This window comes from Watersipora subatra, chromosome 10 (genome assembly GCF_963576615.1).
Source record: "Watersipora subatra chromosome 10, tzWatSuba1.1, whole genome shotgun sequence".
NCBI classification, from domain to species: Eukaryota; Metazoa; Bryozoa; class Gymnolaemata; order Cheilostomatida; family Watersiporidae; genus Watersipora; species Watersipora subatra.
In genome coordinates, this window is record NC_088717.1 from 38,530,810 (window position 1) to 38,552,103 (window position 21,294).

At 35.2% G+C, this 21,294-nt stretch overlaps 1 protein-coding gene across 2 annotated transcripts; it reads right to left on the minus strand.

The window, feature by feature from the left end:
* Positions 1 to 3,515: 3,515 nt before the first annotated feature.
* On the minus strand, positions 3,516 to 10,634 carry LOC137406490 (uncharacterized). Of its 2 annotated transcripts, none has more exons than XM_068093073.1 (5): positions 10,566 to 10,634; positions 9,063 to 9,233; positions 5,776 to 5,959; positions 5,345 to 5,517; positions 3,516 to 4,080 (listed from the first exon to the last, which is right to left on the minus strand). In XM_068093073.1, exons 2-5 carry the CDS (start codon positions 9,216 to 9,218, stop codon positions 3,871 to 3,873), a joined length of 723 nt encoding a protein of 240 aa, XP_067949174.1. In that variant the 5' UTR covers positions 9,219 to 9,233; positions 10,566 to 10,634; the 3' UTR covers positions 3,516 to 3,870. The 2 variants fall into 2 exon arrangements, with proteins under 2 accessions (XP_067949174.1, XP_067949173.1); XM_068093072.1 differs by having other exon boundaries at positions 3,516 to 4,131.
* Positions 10,635 to 21,294: the final 10,660 nt, after the last annotated feature.

A 21,294-nucleotide genomic window follows, 5' to 3' on the forward strand; every position in this document is an offset into this window, starting at 1 on the left:
TCAAATCAGTTGTCTCTGGAGTGTGCAATAAACCATTTCTCTAATTTAATACTCTATTTAATTGCTTCTGTGCAGAAACATAACAGTAAGTAAGTAGCGGATGGCAAATGATCAAGGCATAAAGCAGGCTGATGATGTTGTATCAGACTTAATTGAGGATCTTTTGTTGCATCTGAAATCTTTTGTTGCACCAGCTGATGGCTATAGTGATAATGATTAGGGTTTTCCTCATAGGGAATTCATAACACAGCATGATACACAATGAATATTTTAAATTCTTTGCAAGTTACTTCTGTAACGTTTGTAAATCAAAAAGACAACTTCCTCCTTGGCGATGCAGTACTCTTACAGATACTAGAGAGGTTCTCAGCATAGAAATTTTTTTGTCTGGATTCCCTGAGACCTGTGGAGTGAATAGCTACCTCCACGATTGTGGAATCATTACTAGATGTCATGGCTGGACATTTTAGTAGTTATTCCTGCGGAGTGGATAGCCCCTAACTACTATAGCCAGACTCCACAATAGTGGAATCTCTATCTGAACCAATGACAGACCTATCAAGCAACCCCGTCGAGATAAAGGCAAGATAGTTACCAGATACCACGAATCGACTGCCTACTCTACAACTGCTAACCTACCACCCATTACTATAGCAAGACTATTTAACTGTTTTGCATCCATCAGATGTCTTCCTTCGGTGGCAAAGGCAATGTTATATATATTATGTACTGGTAAGTTCAAAGAGACTTTTGCACGATCCTTTATTTTTGTAATTTAACAATTCAACGAATTTAAAAAATTCAACGATGTGCTTTTAACTAACTATGTCTATTCGAGATGGTTCGAATTTAAAGTGTGACAAAACATAAAAAACACACAAAAATATAATGCGTTGAATGAAGTAACTTCTACAACAAAATAAATGTAGCTAGTTTATTTGACTAAAAGCAGTGCACAATTCTGTTCAATTTATTTACAAAAAATAGTAAAGCAGGTAATATGACAGGGGAGATAATTTCAAAAATCACAGGATGAACCATCACACTTGTGAGTACTGTACATGGGTTGTTCGACTGCTCAGTTATATTGTCTAATGTAAGACCCTTCACAACTTTTGGCGGAGTAGCTTTGCAACGCTTGTATGTGCGACAATCACTCCTGAAATCTAAAATAAATCATAGATAGATGTTTGCATTGATGACGAAGTTCTTACCAAATACTTCGGATTCAAATTGCACAAATTTAACCTGTAAGTTACAACTTTTTGTTAAAGATGTAGCCAAGTTTGATCTCTACCATTCTTTGTAGATCATGAGAATTATGAGTTTGAGATCGGAAGCAGACAACTCTATAGTAAACAACGCAATCTGATAAGTTACTAGTTATAACAAAACGAAAGAGCAAACTGTTGTCATTTAATTTTAAGTACATTTACATCGACCTTGAACTTTAATAGAGAAGTAATTGTAGAGAGAAAGACTTACCTTTTAAATGTAGCGCAAAGTATGTGTACATGTAGATTTACACTTCCATAAATCTTGCCAAGTATTTTATGATTGGCTCAACATGCAAACTTTAGAAAGCTATTACTCACTATTATTTTTTGTTTCTTTTGGTGTTTGCTTTTGCATGATCTCTTACATGACTTCTTGCTGTTAGTGCACATTGCGTTTGAATTCATAATTTTGTTTTAGTGTTTTATTGTACATTTTTGTTTATTGTTGTCATTTATTTATTTATGGTACTTATCATACATCGTATTTGTGGCCTTCAAAACATGTATATGTGTGTACATGTGTGCCTGTGTGTATTTATTTCATCAATTAGTAGAAATATAACATTATGCAAAGTAAATATATAGTTATAATATTGATTTAGTTGAACACAATAAATGAAAGCTTAGTTCCTACTTGTTGAGGCATGATGAGGCCTACATGCACAGTAGCACTGCAGCTAGTTGAGGCGCTGGGCCCACAGGACTTGGCAAACTCAAACAGCAGGTCTGAATTAATCTAGGCTTAACAAATGGCTTTTAATATTAATTGTAAAACTAGTAAATGCAAAGGTTTTGCGTAAGTCTATTGGAAGACTGTTTCATTGTGATGGTACTCTGTATTTGATTGTTTTTTGACCTGAAACAGTATAAAATAATGGTAAAGGTAGGTTGGTTTCTAAAAATCTGGTGTTATAGTATGAATACTTTTTGGTTTTGTCATAACTTGAATAAAATTTTGAATGAGCTATCAAGAGAATTTTACACTGATAAAGTTTATCAACAGGCAACACAACCAGCTGAACAAACTGGGACCAGTTTCGGTGGTTTGTGACAAATACTTTTTCTTCTTTTAGTTTTTCTTATTTAAAGGTCACTACCGCAAATGGTATATCCTGGTGCAGAGTATTTCCTGACTATTTTCCTCATCTAGTTTCGCAGGATGAGGAAGATAGTCATCATGGCAAACCAGAGGATGATTGGTTTGGCTTGCTGATGCTGTCATCATGCCAAACACGTATCATGCCAACTCCAGGAGCATGGTTTGCAAGTTGACAAACCATGCATTATTGCACCAACATGCACAATAATGCATGGTTTGTGGCATGCAATTATTGTGCATTATTGGGGCTGGATGCCCTTTCAAACATCTCCGATGGCCCGTCCGTGATTCGAGCCCCTGACTTACTGCTTGTATGCCAGCGCATTAACTACTGAACCATGACTGCACCCTATGGATTTGTCAAATACAAATGTGCTGTTATTTGATTAAATTGTGGATCATTTTCTAATTCATAGGGTAAGTACCGTAATAATCACTTGTTGCTAAAAGTAGCGGAGGACGATAACTATTAGTTTATGAACCAATGTAGACCCAAATGATGGATTATTTTTCACTTTCAATTCAAATGTAATCTAATAGCAGCTGTAATCTTTTGCAAGCACCTGTGGTTTAGTGGTTACTATACTGACTTAGGATCAATAGGTCAGAAGTTGAGTTACATAAGGACCGTTAGCGGTGCTAGGCAGGGCATTCAACCACAATTCTGGTTGGGTCGTCAGCGACCAAATCGGCTCTTCATCTACGACTCAGCATAGATGAGGAGGCTGGGTAGCAACCCTGCAGGACTAAAAAAAAAGCCTGAAAAAGGATGGGGAAGCTCCTTTGTGAGCCAACGGCCAGCTAGCTATAGATGACGTCTCAATAAAAACACCCAACAGAAGGCAATGGCAAACCACTGATGAAACCTGGAAAGAAGAGTCATGTTTATTGGGGACAACCACAATCGCCTCTGTCCCCACAGACATGACACTTAGAGAGAGAATCGGTTTTAAAGTTTATCAAAGTGGCATCGCAGTCTAATAAGATCAGGACAGAGAAACAAAAGTTTCTGATTTCAGATTGATAATTCATGTAAATGATGACAAACAGTATGTCATGACATTTTACAACCGCCTGAAAGTAAAACTAATAATGCTGTTTTTATTAAATTATTTCAACTGCAAACTTGACTTTCCTTTTGCAAACAGTTGAAAAAATTGATCTAGTAAACTTTGATGTTTTAACAGGTAATAAAGAATAAACTTCATTTGTTATTTTCCTAAACCCATCACTAATAAAAAACATATTTAAATTCAATATAATTTGTCAAGAGTTGAAGAAAAGTAGTCAATGTGTGAACTCAAATGACAGTAATGAAATGAATACTCATGTAAAGAGAGTAAGGCAACTCCAAGATCCAAATGCTTGACACGCAGGATCTGTTGACATATATACTAAGAAAACTGTACAAAAACAACAAACAATATCTCTAACTTGTAGAAATATTAAAGTTGAAAATCAGGAGAATATTGACTTCAACGTCATGTGTCAAGGTCATGTGTTTTGATGTATTTTATACTTTTCCAATGACTCAAAGAATGTGGCCAGTCTGTCTTCATACGGATTGCTGATATTGCTAGTTTTAACTGATTTCTCAGCCACTGATGGCGGATCTAGCAAACTTTTTGAGCTGTCATTAGTCCACGCTAGAGTTCCAAATGGCTGTTTCGAATCCTTCACAAAGTGTTTCTTTCTCCCTCTGTACTGAAGGTAGAAAAACATATCCAACAAGAAATCAGCAAATATCTGTAATATCTGTAAACAAATGCCAAATTTACCTATTAGTAAATATTTACTATAATAAGAGTCATGTTTATCTGCCAGTTCAAAGCCATACTAATTAGGAACATTAAAAAAATGAATTGCTTCCCACAGGAATCACACCCAGGGCATCAAATTCACAATCAAGCACACTACCACTACACCACTCAATCAGCTAATCAATAGATGGCTAATCGGGGTACTAATTTACCATACTAAAAGCCATGTCCGCCTGTCCTGTTTGAGGCCACACTAAGAGTATTAGCAAAACAGGTTGCATCACTCTGTAGTCAAACCAGACACGGATTCTAAGCCAAGCGTGCTACTGCCTGCACCACTCAACCATATTTGTACATTCAAGAGTAGTTGTGCGTATAGTTATTACGAATGCCGATCTCTCACGGCACATGGGAATTCCAGGGCACTAGTATACATTTTATACATCTAATATCAGGTCTTTACTGCTGTATGGTACACCTGTTTGGCACATAATTTTATCTTTTACACGTAAAGAAAGACTATAGCAGATTCAATGTAGCGCATCAAGAACCATTTACCCTGACATGTGCCATGGGAACAAACTAACCTTGCTTCCGCTACCACTGTCGAACGATTTTATTTTTGGTGTTTATGCAAATCATTTTAATTGTATTAGTAGTAATTCTGACCATCTTCTGAATCAAAAAACTGTTTTTAATAATTTCAGGAGGTCTTTCCACGTTCTGTTTACCTCCTCGACATAACACCAACGCAAAAAAGATTAAAAGATTTTTCCATTATTGATGATATTGTTAACAATGGCAACATCTATACATAATCATGCGAGTGAACACAATCATTACAACACTGTCTACCATATAAATATTATATTACATGTGTGGATAAGGAAATAAAATAAATTTCACAAATCTCACAGAATTATACATACTTATTTTTAAGTATGTATAATTCTGTGAGACACAACAGCAGTAGACTGAATATGAATGAAACAGTAGGTCTACTAGATCAGAGAAAATATTGAATGCCAATTAAGTAGGACAAAAGGAAAAAAACAGAAAAATGCTTAGGGCGAAGCAATGGCATAAAAAAGTAAGTTTCCAAACATTTGCCACAAACAAGCAGCACCTACAGCATGTTTATCATAATATTGTTTATAATGAATGTTTAAGAGCATTGAATATCTCTCTGACACGAAACTGTTACTTACGCTGTGTTTTACAACTGGCAACCTTTCCACTCTTTTCGAGAAAGCCGGACTTTTCGTAGTCATCATTTGGACTGCTCCGACGGTGGAAGGCCTAGCTGGGAGCTTTCTGTTGGTGAAATTTTCATCCATGTTTGCTTGCAATGTGGACACAGCCCTCTGCCTCACAATATTTCCTAAATTATTTCAATACAAGTTAATTGACATAGCTGTTTAATTACACGCTGGGAGAGTTCCTCAATCTTATGATTGGGTGTTTTGACAAACAAAAACTTAACGGCTAGTCAACATAGACATAGGTACATAGCAATTCAATGATAAGAAGCAAGTATAAGCGGCTATCATCAAAAAGGCCATAGAGAGGTGTATTTACTTTGCTAGGAGTGTGTGATTATGTCTGATTATCTGACATAGATGATTGGAAAATATGTTACCAGGTTCGAATCTCTCTGTCTCTCGACTAGAGAGTGAAGGATGAGTGCGTGGCCTTCTGGGAGCACCTATTAAACAGCGCAAACTGCTGATATCTTCGAATGTATTTTGTCTGGTGCTCCGTAACTCTTCTACAAGCTCCCTATCATGTTGTAGCCTTGCTTGTACCATTTTACTGTTCCAGAGCTGCAGGAGACCAAAGCAATCTTAGTTGACTATATAAATATATGTCTATTACTCCTCACTTAGTATTACAACTGTAGAAAATTTAGCGTCATCTATTTACATGCACTTATGAAACAATGATTTCATCTTCCTTGAAACTGTTCCAAATGAATGTAAAAATAATATAGACATTGATTAGAGTGCTTCAAAGAAACTGTCTTGTGTGCGTCGTGAACTCATAGCATTTCAATTAGTAGCAAACACTTTCCCACCTGGACTAATCCATCACATCCCAATTTATTAGTATAATCCGTACTCTAATTAGAATTGTGTTCTGCAGAGGTAAAACATTATTGCATGAGATACACCTTATAAGAGAAGGCTCACTATGGCTTATTTAATACTGAAATGCAGGCCCCCTTCAAACCATGCCAAGCTCAATTAGCAACCTGAAAACTTTTATTTTCCAATGCGCTACAATCTATCTTTCACATGCACCAAAGGACAACTGCCCTCCATGAACGTATTCATGGGTTGTTGTCATGAAAGCAGTTTAGCAATTTACATTGGTGATGATAGAAATCCTGAGTCACACCGGGCTTACCACTTACCAAGTATAATTTGTTAAATCTAACATATATTTTCAATGTAATGGTTTCAGACATAAAAAAAGTTAAACCGAGTTTTATTGTTAGCAGTGTTTTGGATTATATAAAAGCATGTGTGGAGAGACAAAAACCAAAATGTATACTTTCAAGAACCTGGAAAGTGCACCATCTGATTTGCATCAAATCTAGATTTTATATCTGTATATCTGTTTAGCGAGTTTAAACATTTCTTTGGTGATAAATAATGACAAAGTACGAGTTGAAGCCTTAACTGATAACATTTAAGATTCATACAATTTGACAAATACTCTGCTATATTTTTAATAAGTTAAAAAAAATTATGATAATGTTGTTTATAGCAGCTTTAAAAAAGCTGAAACATTAAAAACAGCTACCGTAAAACTCTAATTGAATGCCACCTCTATTTGAACGGCACCACTATTTGGTCGCCACCGTGAGAGAAGGGTTGAAAAAAAATGCCACTCTCTAATTGAACGCCACCTCAATTTGACCACCACTTTGACAATCTTTGATTTTCACGAACCCATAATGTCAATTGATCAATGAAAAAGTGTCCACAAAATAGTATTAATAATGAATTGTTTACACCAATAACAATTAATTCTCTCGTTGTCTAAGTCACAAGCTTTTCGTTTTTTGTTATTAAAACTTTGAAAGTAATACCATAAAAATAACTAATAACTGTCTCAGACTAATAGCAGTTTTTTGTTTAATGCGGTCATGATACTTCGAAGTACATGTATATATATATATAAAAGTGGTTTACATTTACGATGGTAGACAAACCATTAGTTTTAGGCTTAAGGTTGCGCTTAACGAACAAAATTTTACGCATTACATTTATGCTAAATGCAATGCGTAAAAGTATTGGCCAGTATTGCTCTGCCTAAAAATTGCTTCTACGCTAATATCAACTAGTTCACCAGTGCAGAAGAAGAGTTGAGGTCAAAAGACATTTTGGAAGGTATTGGGCAACCAGAAGATGTTCGTTCCATCAAAAATAGCAATCAAAACGCAGCTAACAGAGCATACAATGCAAATATTTTTGTTTTATAAGCGTTAATTTTAGTTTCTGTATTTAATACAAGTTTGGTTCGTTTATGCCATTTGTTCATGAGTATATATATTTTTAGCTACTGATCAATTATCATTATATAACTTATAAGTTCGCGGATTTATAGCATATTATTTAATAGCATCCTTGCGTTTATCTTAACACGGCTTACAATAGATCGACGCTCATAACTCCTCTTCTATTGCACATAAAAAGCCAGTTTTAACTGCAAACTGTAGCAAACATATCAAGGAGTGCAATGTGTTTTATGCAAACTTGTTAAATATAAAATAAAAGTATGTCTTTGAATTGGAATACAAAATAAAATAAAAATTGAAAGCTCCAACAAATTGCAAAGCAGGGCACTGGCTATAATATCATTGCAGGTTAATAGCAAGCGATAGATATCAATTGGTAGAGATATTTCTTGATTATATTATGTTTCTCAATGCATATTTATTAATAGATCTTTAACAAGCTGGAGTTATGTTGGCAGATTAATTGCATCCAAAAGGGTTAATAATGCTCCACCGGAAAAAAAGAGGGCAAAACATAGGTGAAATTGGCTTTGCCTGTAAAAGGGCTAAATTTATCTTTTTAAAATTCTGACAAGCCATTTGAATAGTACAGCGCCAGCCTCTATTTGAACACCACCTCCAATTGACCGCCACCATAAAGGAAGAGTTGCAAAATAGAGCGCCACAGCGGTCAATTAGAGGTTTTACGGTATATCTCAAGTGACTACATTGGCTTGCAGCTAGTAGTTTTTAGGTATTGAGAACACTGAAAACAATCCAAGGTAAATCATGATAGGTAATTGCAATATTAATGATAATCAACACAACTAGGAAACCTTAAAATTTCCAAAATCTCTTATATTAACAAAAAATGACGATCAATATTAAATATATTATATGTTTTAAACATTTAGTAAGAAACTGAGATATGGAATTGCTTAGATAAAGGAACTTATAAATGCATTTATACGTATTATATTTTTATACATAATAGACGTATTAAAATGAGTTAGTAACTGCATGACAAACTAGGACATTGATTTGAGAATCATAGTCAGAGCTGAACGGGCTGTCATTAGTTTACGTGTAATGATTTGATGGAGAGATTTATTAGCCCTGAAAACTGCCCTGCCTTGAGTATGTACTCTCATCCTTATGGATCATAGAAACTTAGTTTTTAGTCATAAGGTCATTAATTAAAATTCTTTTATCAAAACCAATTAAAATAACTTACTCTCAGCCATCTGAGAGACATTGGGTACAAAACACATAGTCTCTATCTGTCCTTTTTACTTTCTAATTATTGGGCCTCAATAATTGTTGACTAAAAACTGATTTTGAAGCTTTCTTTGACTAAAAAAATCTCTTAAATATGGTAAAGCAAACTGTGGAATTAAATACAGCAGGAGCCTAATGGCGCCTACCTTTACTTGGAATCTCCGTTGCACCAATCTTTGCTGAGTGTAAATCTCTTGAATTTTGTTTTTCTCATTGCTGTTGATAATGTTTAACTTTTGTTTCAGAAGCATCTCTTCCTGCCAGTTGGCATACTGACAAGCTTCTCGCGTGTTGCTGAGCATCACTGTTACTATGTCCTGTCAACAGAGAGTCATTAAACGTGCTCAATGATGGTTATTGTTATGTGTTGTTCAGAGTGAATCCTTTTAAGGATTTTCACGCATTCAGAAAATGAATGATTAACTAAAAAACTAAAAGTAATCGTTCTAGACTTAATTTATTCAATTTGTTAAATCTAAATAAAAAGTACTTCAATCAAAGCTTTTTAAAAATGTATATCAAAACTTTTGGCATAATATTGACATATAATGACAGGATGCATTTTATCCTAAAATATTTTATATCTGAAATGCCCTTATATTAATAAACTGAAAAAATTGCTACTAATAAACTAGTTCAGATTTAGAACCAAAACTAGCTTGCTTTAAAAAAACTTGCCATTTTAAAGATTTTAACACTTTTATGTATGAAAAAGATAAAGCATTCAGGAAGTGAGTGGTAATGTAAATAATTTATTTAATATTAGCAGAGTAAGGAAGGAAAACTCTACTTCCGAATAAAAAAATAGAAGTGAAGTGTTTGCGAAAAGAAAGAAAAAGGATTCTATGTGAATGGTAGAGAGCTTTGGAACAGGTGACATAGCATTGACATAGATGCGCCGCCGAACAAGGACAGTTGCCAAGTTTAAATGAGTGTCGTTGCAGTGACACAGATGAGACACTGAACAATGAATGCTGCCAAGTCTAAGCAGGTGATATGGCATCGACAGAAATGAAACACTGAAGACAGTTGCCAAGTCTAAACAGATGACAAAGCGTTGGCACAAATAAAAGGCTGAAAAATGACAGCGGCCCAGTCTAATCGGGTGACATAGCATAGACAGAGGAGAGACACTGAACAATGACAGTTGATTAGTCTAAACAGGGGACATACATGTAGCATAGACACAGGAGAGACACTAAACAATGACAGTTGATTAGTCTAAACAGGAGACATACATGTAGCATAGACACAGGAGAGACACTAAACAATGACAGTTGATTAGTCTAAACAGGGGACATACATGTAGCATAGACACAGGAGAGACACTAAACAATGACAGTTGATTAGTCTAAACAGGAGACATACATGTAGCATAGACACAGGAGAGACACTGAACAATGACAGTTGATTAGTCTAAACAGTTGACATAGCATTGACACAGAAAAGACACCGAACAATGACGGCTGCCAAGTCTAAACAGGTTACATAGCATTGAGACATGTTAATAACAGCTGCATGGTGCAAGATATTTGATCAATGTTTAAAAAGCTACAATCCCACATTATTAATGTTCAAATATATACTCAAATGTGCCAGTAGTGATTAAAACACCTTTGTAAATCAAGCTAGAAATGTAGGTTACATACATGTGTTGTTTAAAGTAACAAAAATACTGCAACTCGATTGAGCACTACAACCTTCGTCTGTGCTTATCTATAAACTGCCAAGGATTGTATCAGGAACGATTGCTGTTTCAATAATGCTGCTTATCAGTCTTGCATAGTAAATAACAACGCGGCAAAAGCGTCCCTTAGCTACAGTATAATAGAATAACCAAAGCATCACTTATACCAACATCTCTATGCTGCTCCAGCTTCTCCTACATTTTAAAAATATGAAATATTAATGCTCATGCTGACTCACGATAAACCGACACCAAAACTAAGATTGGTGTCAGATTTATAGCCTTTTAGATAAAATGTGATCAAAGTTGTTGTTTTGGCTTTTTGCCAGCCATTATTGCTATAAAACGCTGTGCATCAATTCAGGTCAAAATACTATAGTGACTACAAAACACTTTATAGCTCATGTTTAATATGGGTAGCGCACGATGGTAGAGTTGTGTTACACAAATATTATAGAAAAGTTTGCTGACTTTTTGATCGAACATGCAGTCAAAGAAAAAATTAAAAATTGTTACTAGCACTGTCTAATAATACAATATTAGCAATTTAAAACGTGAACAAAATCAAACTTTTGATGAAAAGATCATAAGTTTTTGCACTGTTATTATTATTATTATTAAACTTACATATTTATAAAAGTTTCCAAAAGCAAAAATTATTTGTATATTTGTACATTTTTATAAATACAAAAACAAAAAATAATCTTTTCAATGGATTCCCACTACAAAATGTGTAAGCATCTATTTGTGGTTAGGATATGCAACATTTAGTGTTCAAAATAAAAATGACCAAAGAGTTGTCTGCACTTGACCAAAACAATACTTCGGTGAGCAAGCAACTCATTGTTGGAACCCAGACAAAACTTAGACATAAGAATGAAATTTTAAACTGTTTTGAAAACTTTCAAACACCGTAGTAGTTAATTGTTTTCATAAAACAATTGAGGAGCAGACAGTTTTGTGGGACATAGCAGGTGGTTTAAGATGCCGGCCAGCTGAGTTCCCCCCAGCGTATATTGCAGTTTTTGTTTGACTTATGATAAACTGACAAGTATTTATCTATCAATGCCAGACTGATACTTCAACTACTTAGGGTGTCAATAACTCACTAATAATGTGATAAATCAAACAAAACTTTTGCAGCAAAGAAATAAAAAGAAAACAATAACACCTACTTACAAAACAAAACAGCGCAACAATTTTTTGTAAAACAAAAAAGTGTTATGCGTCTTTAATCTGTATGGTATGAGATGATTTTTCTGATACCAACATGAAATTTTTAAAAATAGAAAGTATGATTAAAACGCATATTGATTGCTAAATAATAAAAGGGCTAAATAATAAAAGGGCTAAATAATAAAAGGGCTAAATAATAAAAGGGCTAAATAATAAAAGGGCTAAATAATAAAAAGGCTAAATAATAAAAGGGCTAAATAATAAAAGGGCTAAATAATAAAAGGGCTAAAGGCTTTTACAAACTTTGTTAATGAAAATTTAAAACGAAAAATTGAAAGTAAAGAATACCCTAATGACAAAGCCTCCTGTTTGAACACAGATAATGAAAAATTGGGAAAGTTGAAGTGAATCTGGGTAGAAAAGCCGTTCAGTTTGGATTTGTCATGCCATGGTAATAACAGGATGTATTTTCTGACATGATGAGATTTACCTTCTCTTTTGCAGCCCTGCGTGTAAAACAGCAAGCCACAGAATGCTTATCGCTGACAAATTAGCTTTAGTTATTTTTATATCACAACTAAGAGCTGTAAAACTCATACCGAACCTCAAAATACCATTTAGACAATTTTGGATGCCATGAAAAGTCATTTTCAGGGAAGAGATGGCATGGGAGAAATCATCAATGACCTTTATGTGCCAACAAAGGTAAGCTTTTGGAATGCATTCAACTTAATAACATTTATTTTCTATAATTTAATCTTTTCAAAAACTTTTAAAACCAAAATAATTATATCTTAATAAAATACATGTAAACAAACATAATATTAGGCGAGGCTGCAACGTTATCAGAAAATTGGACAATTATGATTATTACAAACTTTTAAGTTACATTTGTATGTCCAAAAGGATAAGCATGATGATTTGAGTAGCTGTAATATAATATTAAAAAAAAGAATGTTTGCTTTACAACATTTCTACTGATTTGACCTTCAAAGATAACTTTTTGTGCTGCTGTTGACTTTAAAATGTTCAGACTAGTTTGGTTAGTTAATAAAGTCAGCATTTTCTGGCAGCAGAATTCATTTCATCAAGTCTTTTAAACCATGTGTAGGCTAGCCAAAAACTGCATTGATTTGTTAGCAAAGTGCAACTATCAATTTTTAATTTGCTCAGATGAAAACAAGGATTAGGATAATATCCAACTATCCCGTCAAAGACCTCCTGCGGTTATTTGACTCTTGTATAACTTTAGCCATATGAGGTGTAAGAGAAGGCCGCTGGTAACTCATTTCTAAGTTGGTCTTTTCTTTGGTATGTCTCCTTCTCTGAGGATGTCGAAACTTCATGGGCAAGGAGGTTCTGCGTTTCTGCTTCAAAGAATGCCGACGAGGAGTTGTCTGAACTCCTTCACTTAAAAGAATATGTGGAGCACTGTTAGCGCCAATGAGAGAAATTTGTTTGGCATATCCTGCATCAGTTGAGACATTCTGCTGCTTTACGGGATCCGTCTTTATGCCTACAAAGTATCTTCTAAAATGTACACCAGTCAGCGCTATAGTAAATAAAAATAAATGTAAATTTTTACAAAAAAAACTAAAGCTTACCTTGTTGATTAAAGCTAGGTTGATTTTCAGAACTATGTACATAATTATGTCTTTGGTTTTGATTTGCAGCAAAACTTTCGGAATGGTCTGACTGCTGATGGTGTGAAGAGGATTGTTGTTCAAGTCTTGAGTTTGATAGTCTTTGCAATGTGCTGTTTTGAGGCTTTCTTTTGGACATATCTTTCTTAGGTTGCTGAGTTCTACCATGTTGCTCGTGAGCTCTCCTATTTCTGCGCCAGGAAGTAACAGCAAAGCCAATGAGCAGAGCTACAACACAAGTAAATTATACAACCATGCTTAATAATAATAATTGAAACTTTCTCAGTAAGATGTCGGGCATTTTAATTGGGAGAGGTAACTGACGTTACCAAAGGATGTAGGTTGACCATCTAATTACTGAAGCCATGCTCAATATTGGTTAAGCCAGCCATAATTACAGCTCCCATTTGATTGTACAGCATTTTATTATTGATTACAATAATCCTATATTTTATTAAAAGTGACCAATCCCAGTACGATTCAGAACAAAATAGATGGAAACAAGCAACCGTCAAACAAGAAATAAGATGATAATTTTTAAAACTAACTTCTGAATGTGTTGCAGCTTTCTGTTAAATATCAAGAGTTTTAAATCAGTAGTTAGAGCATCAGAGATAGTTGCCAAAACAGCATTGTTTTTAAACAAAGGCGCCATAAATACATTATAACTCTGTTGACTAAGATAACACCAGAGCTGGTAATTTTGACAGCTAGTGATTAAGTATTAGGCATGGTTTGACAGCTAGTGAGGATGTATTAGGTCTAGTTTGACAGCTAGTGAGTATGTATTAGGCCTAGTTTGACAGCTAGCGAGCATTTATTAAGCCTAGTTTGACAGCTAGTGAGTATGTATTAGGTCTAGTTTGACAGCTAGTGAGTATGTATTAGGTCTAGTTTGACAGCTAGTGAGTATGTATTAAGTCTAGTTTGACAGCTAGTGAGTATGTATTAGGTCTAGTTTGACAGCTAGTGAGTATGTATTAGGCCTAGTTTGACAGCTAGTGAGTATGTATTAGGTCTAGTTTGACAGCTAGTGAGTATGTATTAGGCCTAGTTTGACAGCTAGCGAGCATTTATTAAGCCTAGTTTGACAGCTAGTGAGTATGTATTAGGTCTAGTTTGACAGCTAGTGAGTATGTATTAGGTCTAGTTTGACAGCTAGTGAGTATGTATTAAGTCTAGTTTGACAGCTAGTGAGTATGTATTAGGTCTAGTTTGACAGCTAGTGAGTATGTATTAGGCCTAGTTTGACAGCTAGTGAGTATGTATTAGGTCTAGTTTGACAGCTAGTGAGTATGTATTAGGTCTAGTTTGACAGCTAGTGAGTATGTATTAGGCCTAGTTTGACAGCTAGCGAGCATGTATTAAGCCTAGTTTCACAGCTAGTGAGTATGTATTAGGTCTAGTTTGACAGCTAGTGAGTATGTGTTAGGCTAGTTTATAAAGAATCAAAGTAACTTTAGCCTCTCAATCATTAAATGATTCTTTGACCTACCTAGCCATCTTTGGTGTCCATTTTAAGTTTTGTTTCACGAAACCAACTATTTGAGGAAACTATTGTCTAATGCAATAACTATGAAGGTTAGTAGTAGCCTACATGTGATTATATTTCAGAATAGAACTTCATACATATATATTGTAAAGGTTTTGTGTGCTGCCTTTACTACTCCACCAACACAAGAATCAGTGCAAAGAGTGTATACATAGTTATGTTCTACTTTGTTCATAAGTGGTTACAGCTAAAAGCATGCAATAATCAGTGAAACAGGTGCAGAACAGCTCTGCTCTTCGATTATGGTGTGTGCTCTTATATGTATAGTGGGAGGCCCCCTTTCAGTGCCACTTGGCTAGGCTCGGCTGGACTCGGCTTGGCTTGGCTCGGCTTGAGTCAGCTTGGCTCTGCTTGACTCGACTCGGCCCTCGAACATTTCATTACAATATCTTGTCGAAAAACCGAGTAAATAAAAAAATTAATTCACACTCAATGAACTACACAGTGTCAGACTGCTGAAAATCTATGGCTCTCTAACCTTTTTCTAGCCTCCTCTAGCCACCACCTACACCACCTTCAAACTGCCTCCTTAGTCACAATAGTACAATATACTCAAGAGAGTATAGTAATTCATAGAGCTCATAAAGTCACAACCTGCACTTAAGACTTCCGGAGTCAATATGAAGGAGTCTCGTGTGAGCATTCTAACGAACTGTTGAAAGCATGTTAGCTTGTGTGATTATCACGGGTGTGCAAATGAAAAAGATGTGCAAATAAATATCCAACTACGCGATACCAGCTGAAGCTAAACTAGTGAATACAAAAATTATTCGTTTCTTGAACATTCCAACCTTGCTTTGTGAATGTATTAGACCACGAACAAAGTCAATACAACCACATCTATTTATATGTTTTATTATTTACTACACAAAAACCTTAAAAAATTTAAAAAAACAAGGCTAGGCTTTGAGTTGTTACAAATATTACAATACGTTCTCTCACATAGCTTTCACTATTAATACATTGTAAAGTATTATGAGAATTTCTATATAAGTTGTAGAACACTCTCTCAATCCATATATATATATTTCTCAAAGTTGGTCTTCTGTCGTCCTTCGGTATGCCCAGCAATAGCTATTAAAATTTTGGAATTAAACTTCCACGTTTGAATAGATTAGAACTCGCGATGAATGCATCCAATGATGCTACCATATTCCCTAAATCTTATACACACGATAACTATTTTAGCATTGCACCCACGCGGTACGAGGTCTCTGTTAAGAAATATTTTAGAATTTAAGTATATGCAAAGCGATGCTTCTTCTTCTTTTTTGTAAGGAAAAATTTGTTCCACCCTATATATCAACAATAATTTATGTTGAACTTAAAAGTTGGTCATTTGTGTACCGATCATATATGTTATTAAAAGATATACGTCGCTAAATTTGCTATGGCGAGTTATCCGTATTCGTTATTTGGTATATCCGGTATCCGTTAAAATAAAAACGATTCGCAAACGGATAAATCATAAATTTTTTGTTGAAAGTTTGAAGTTTACTAAAATACATACTAAAGCTTTCTTCAAATATGCCTTTAGTAAACTACATTCATATAAGTTAAACTCAGCGTTTATGTTACACACCTGTCTCGAAGGTAAGAACTTCCCACGTAGTACATTGTAATGTTATATATGTAAATGTTGGTACTTTCCAATCATTGTTATTAATATTAACTTTTTATCTAACTATTTTTTGCAAGCATAGTTGTACTAAAATTTCATTTACAAAATACTACAATGTTCTGTCATATTTAAAAAAAAAATTTGTTAGATACATGAATTCTCAGAAGTTACACACTAATTCCTTCAAAGAAGAACCTGTAATGATTCATCAGAGGAAAGAGAAAAAGACTTAGAAAAGACCGGATGAGAAAAGTCGATGATAGAGCTCTGGAAAGGGAACAGCAAAAAAATGAAAGCTCAGCAAAAGCCAAAAAAAGGACAACACGACTTCGAGCGTCACCGGCAGATCAGGAGCGTCAACTAAGAGAAACAAATGACCGAGAAAGCTTGCAGCAAAAGACTCCCAAAGACAAGCGCGTGATCGAGAGAGGATTGAAACTGTAAGATCTTTGGAAACAGGCAAACAGCATAAACAGAGGCAAGCATGTGAGAAATATAGAATTGCTGAAAGAAGATGTACATCTTGGCAAAAAAAGTTAAATGCAGCATTTTTTTTATGGCTGTTCCTTTAACTACGGGAGTATTCCTTTTTGCTCGATAGGAAATATGAATAGAAATAAAATTTGTCACCACTGTCACACACTCAAGTGGAAAGACAAAACTCCAGGTATGTGTTGCGCTAATGGAAAAGTAAAAATACCAGTAATTATTGCTGAACCCCTTGAACCATTGAGAAGTTTCAGGCTTGGAGATAGTGCATATTCTTGCTACTTTATTTCTAATATTCGCAGATATAACAATTGTGTTCAGATTACATCTTTTGGAGCTTTGAGAGAATTTTGTGAGCAAGGTTTTATGCACACTTTTAAAGTATAACGACAGAGTTATCATATGCATGAACCACTTTTGCAACCTGAAAATGAAAACCACAAGTTTTTGCAAATTTTTTTCATGGGCAATTTTGATGATGAAGTGAATCAACGATGTTAACTTGTCTCAGGTGTCAGTCGTAGCATTGTACAGGATTTGCAAAACATTTTTCACCATTACAACAACTACGTTCAGGAATTTAAACTACCAATGGAAAATCTAACAGATGACGATTTAAAAATCGTAATTCGTGCAGAAAGGCGACCAGCTGGAGGACATGATCGGATGTATAATGCACCCGAATTAAACGAACCAGCCATTGTTCTTGTAAAACAGGACTTTGATAAGAAAGATATCGTGATAAACAAGTGACAATCAAGACTTACATGAGTTCCTGAAACGCATATATTTTACGATGCACTGCAGTACCCAATAATATACTGACAAGGACAAGATGGATATCATCTTACAATTAGGCAAGTGGACTCAAACACAGGAAATGAAATACAAAAGAAGACAATATCTGCCATGGATTTTTATGCTTTTAGGATATTGATACAAAACACAGGATCAGGCCACTTACACAGATGCAGACGCCTGCTCCATCAATTTTTGACAGACACGTACTCAAAAATTGAAAGTGAAAGATGGTCTTATATTAGACATAACCACAAGAAGCTTAGAGCTCACAGCTACATTTACTTAAAAGACGCTATGCTAAGTGATGATGAACAGAACATCGGCCAATTGGTCATTATTTTTTTCTTCCTCTACTAGTAACCCTCAATACATGCATGAGTATGTCCAGGATGCTATGACCTATGTCAGACAAATTGGAAAGCCATATCTCTTTATAACATTAACGCGCAATCCAAAATGGACGGATATAAAAGAAGCTTTCATAGATGGACAAACAGCTCATGACAGACATGACTTTGTAGCCAGAGTGTTTGGACTAAAAGTAAAACTACTGCTTAACTTCCTAACCAAAAGAAATTTTTTAGAGATGCTCAATGTTTCCTTTATTCAATTGAATGACAAAACAAGGTCTGCCTCATTGTCATCTTCTTCTATGGCTGGTAGAAAAAATATGCTCATTTCAGATTGACTCAATAATGTTCGCAGAAATTCTAAATGAAGAAGAGGTCTCAACTCTGTACAGCATCGTTACTAAGCAAATGGTACATGGACCATGTGGCAACCTCAATCACATTTCTTTCTGTATGAAAGATGGAAAATGCACCAAACAATACCCGCAAGAACTTATTCTTGACACTCTGACTGCTGATCATGGATATCCACGGTATAAAAGACGAATGCCAGACTTGGGATAAAATTTTGCAAGAATTCAACACAGTAGCACAGAAATAGAAATTGACTACAGATGGATTGTGCCATACTGCCCTCTTCTATCAAGAATTTTTAACACCCATCTGAATGTGGAATATTCTCATTCGGTTAAATTGATCAAGTACATTTGCAAGTACATTCATAAAGGTAGTAATCAAGCAGCTTTTGTAATAGAAGATGATTGGGATGAGGTGATTACCTTTTAAACTGGTAGATATATTTCCAACAATAAGGCTGTTTGGAAAATTTTAGGTTTGCCAATTTATAAGAGACATTCTGCAGTAACACACCTTAGCGTACATCTGGAAAATGGACAGCGGGTAAACTTCAATGAGGACAACATTGAACAATGTGCACAGGAACCACAAAGGACTACTTTAACAGAATTTTTCAAAGCATGCAAAAACTATGAGTTTGCTTGAAATCTGCTATATCATCAAATGCCTACTTACTACACGTGGACAGCAGAAAAAAGCGGCAATCTAAAACACAAGGAAAGGTTGTTGGAAACTGGCCTCACATATGCGCATCAGAAACGCTGGAAAGAGTATATACCGTTCATCCAACAAACATAGAGTGCGTTCACTTGCGCATTTTACTACACAAAGTTACGAGACCTACTTCATTTCATACAGCTTCGAACTGTCAACGAAATCGTTTGTTCAAAATTTAATGAGGGATGTCCCAAACGACAATGGCACAGCACTCTTCAGGAAGCTTTAGTTTCAGGTTCACTCTCTCTGTTGCGTAAACTTTTTGTTGTTATTCTTATTTCCTGCAATGCGACTGTTTCTAAACAACTGTGGCAATGGTGGCTTTACCATAGAGAAAGCATGATTAAAGATGTATGTCGACATTTGAATCAACTTCAATTGCAGATTTCTTTATATTTTAAATAAAAATTTTTTAACAAAGCTTTGATTTTGTTAGAATACAAAGTCATTAGCACTTCCAATAAGAGACTAGAGGAACTCAGATTCACATTGCCATGCAAGGATTTAGACTTGCTTCCACAGACAGAGTTGCTACGAGAAACCAACTATGACATAGCAAGTTTAGCTAGATTTGTTAGCAGCACAGTACCAAAACTTACATTTGATCAGTCTTTAGTTTATGGAAAAGTTTTAGAAGCTGGGGATGATGAGCATGAAGCAATATTTTTCTTGGATGCCCCCAATTGAACAGGTTAAACTTTCTTGCTTTATCTTTTGCTTGCTAAAATTAGATCTAACTGACAAGTTGCACTGGCAGTCGCATCTTCAGGTATAGCCGCTACGTTGCTGAAAGGTGAAAGAACGCCTCATTCCATATTTAAACCACTATTGAATATAGGACACCTGGAGACTCCTGTTTGCAACATCTGTAACGGTACTGCATTGACAATTTTAATACAGACCACAAAACTAATTGTTTGGGATATATGCACCATGGCACATAAAGCAACATTTGAAGCTCTGAACATTTATAAAACTGACAAAATTATGGGTGGTGTATGTGTACTTCTTGCTGGCAATTTTCATAAAAATCTACCGGTCATACCTAGATGAACTCTAGATGATGAACTTAAAGCGTGCTCAAAGGATTCTTATACATGACACTGTGTATAAGTGTGTAAACTAACGACAAATATGAGGGTGCATCTGTGATGGGATGACGCTTCACTTTGGGAGAATTTTCTGCACAACTTTTAAATATCGGTGATGGAAAGCTACCAGTTAATAATGGGCCAATCTTTCTTTCTAAAAACTTCGGATTGATTGTAGACACAAGACAACTGACTCTACAAAGTTTACTCCAGTATTCAGGAAAACTATCTTCAGCAGCAATGTCTGAAAAAAAGTGTAATTCTGGCACCTAAAATGGCACTGTTGACCACATAAATCAACTACTTGCGCAACTTCTGGAACTATGACTTCATTCCTTAGTATAAACCGTGTTGTCGAAGAGAATGACTCTGTCAATTATTGAACAGAATTCTTAAACTACTTACAGCCAGCCAGTATGTCACCTCATAATTTTCAACTACGCGTTGGTGCCTTAGTTATGCTTCTTCAAATTTGGATTTACCCAGATGTTGTAATGGAACAAGAATGAGCATCAAAAATCTATCGCCAAATCTTGTTTTTGCTACAGTGCTTACTAGAGCTGCAATGGGTGAAAAAGTTTTTATTCCTAGGATACCACTAATTCCCGCAAATGTGTCGTTTCAATTTAAATGCGTTTAATTTCTTGTTCGACTTTCATTTGCATTGACTATCAATAAATCCCAAGGTCAATTAATAAAATTTGTCAGCATTCAATTCTTAACACTTTGCGTTGTAAATGGACCGTTGTATGCTGCGCTATCCCGAGTAAGCAATAAAAATGGCCTATACATTCTCTTGCCGTTAGGCCAGACAAAGAATGTCGTTTACCCTCGTGCGCTTTAGTGATATTCTAGCGGTATGCCCAAAATACTTTCAACGATATCTTCTACAGC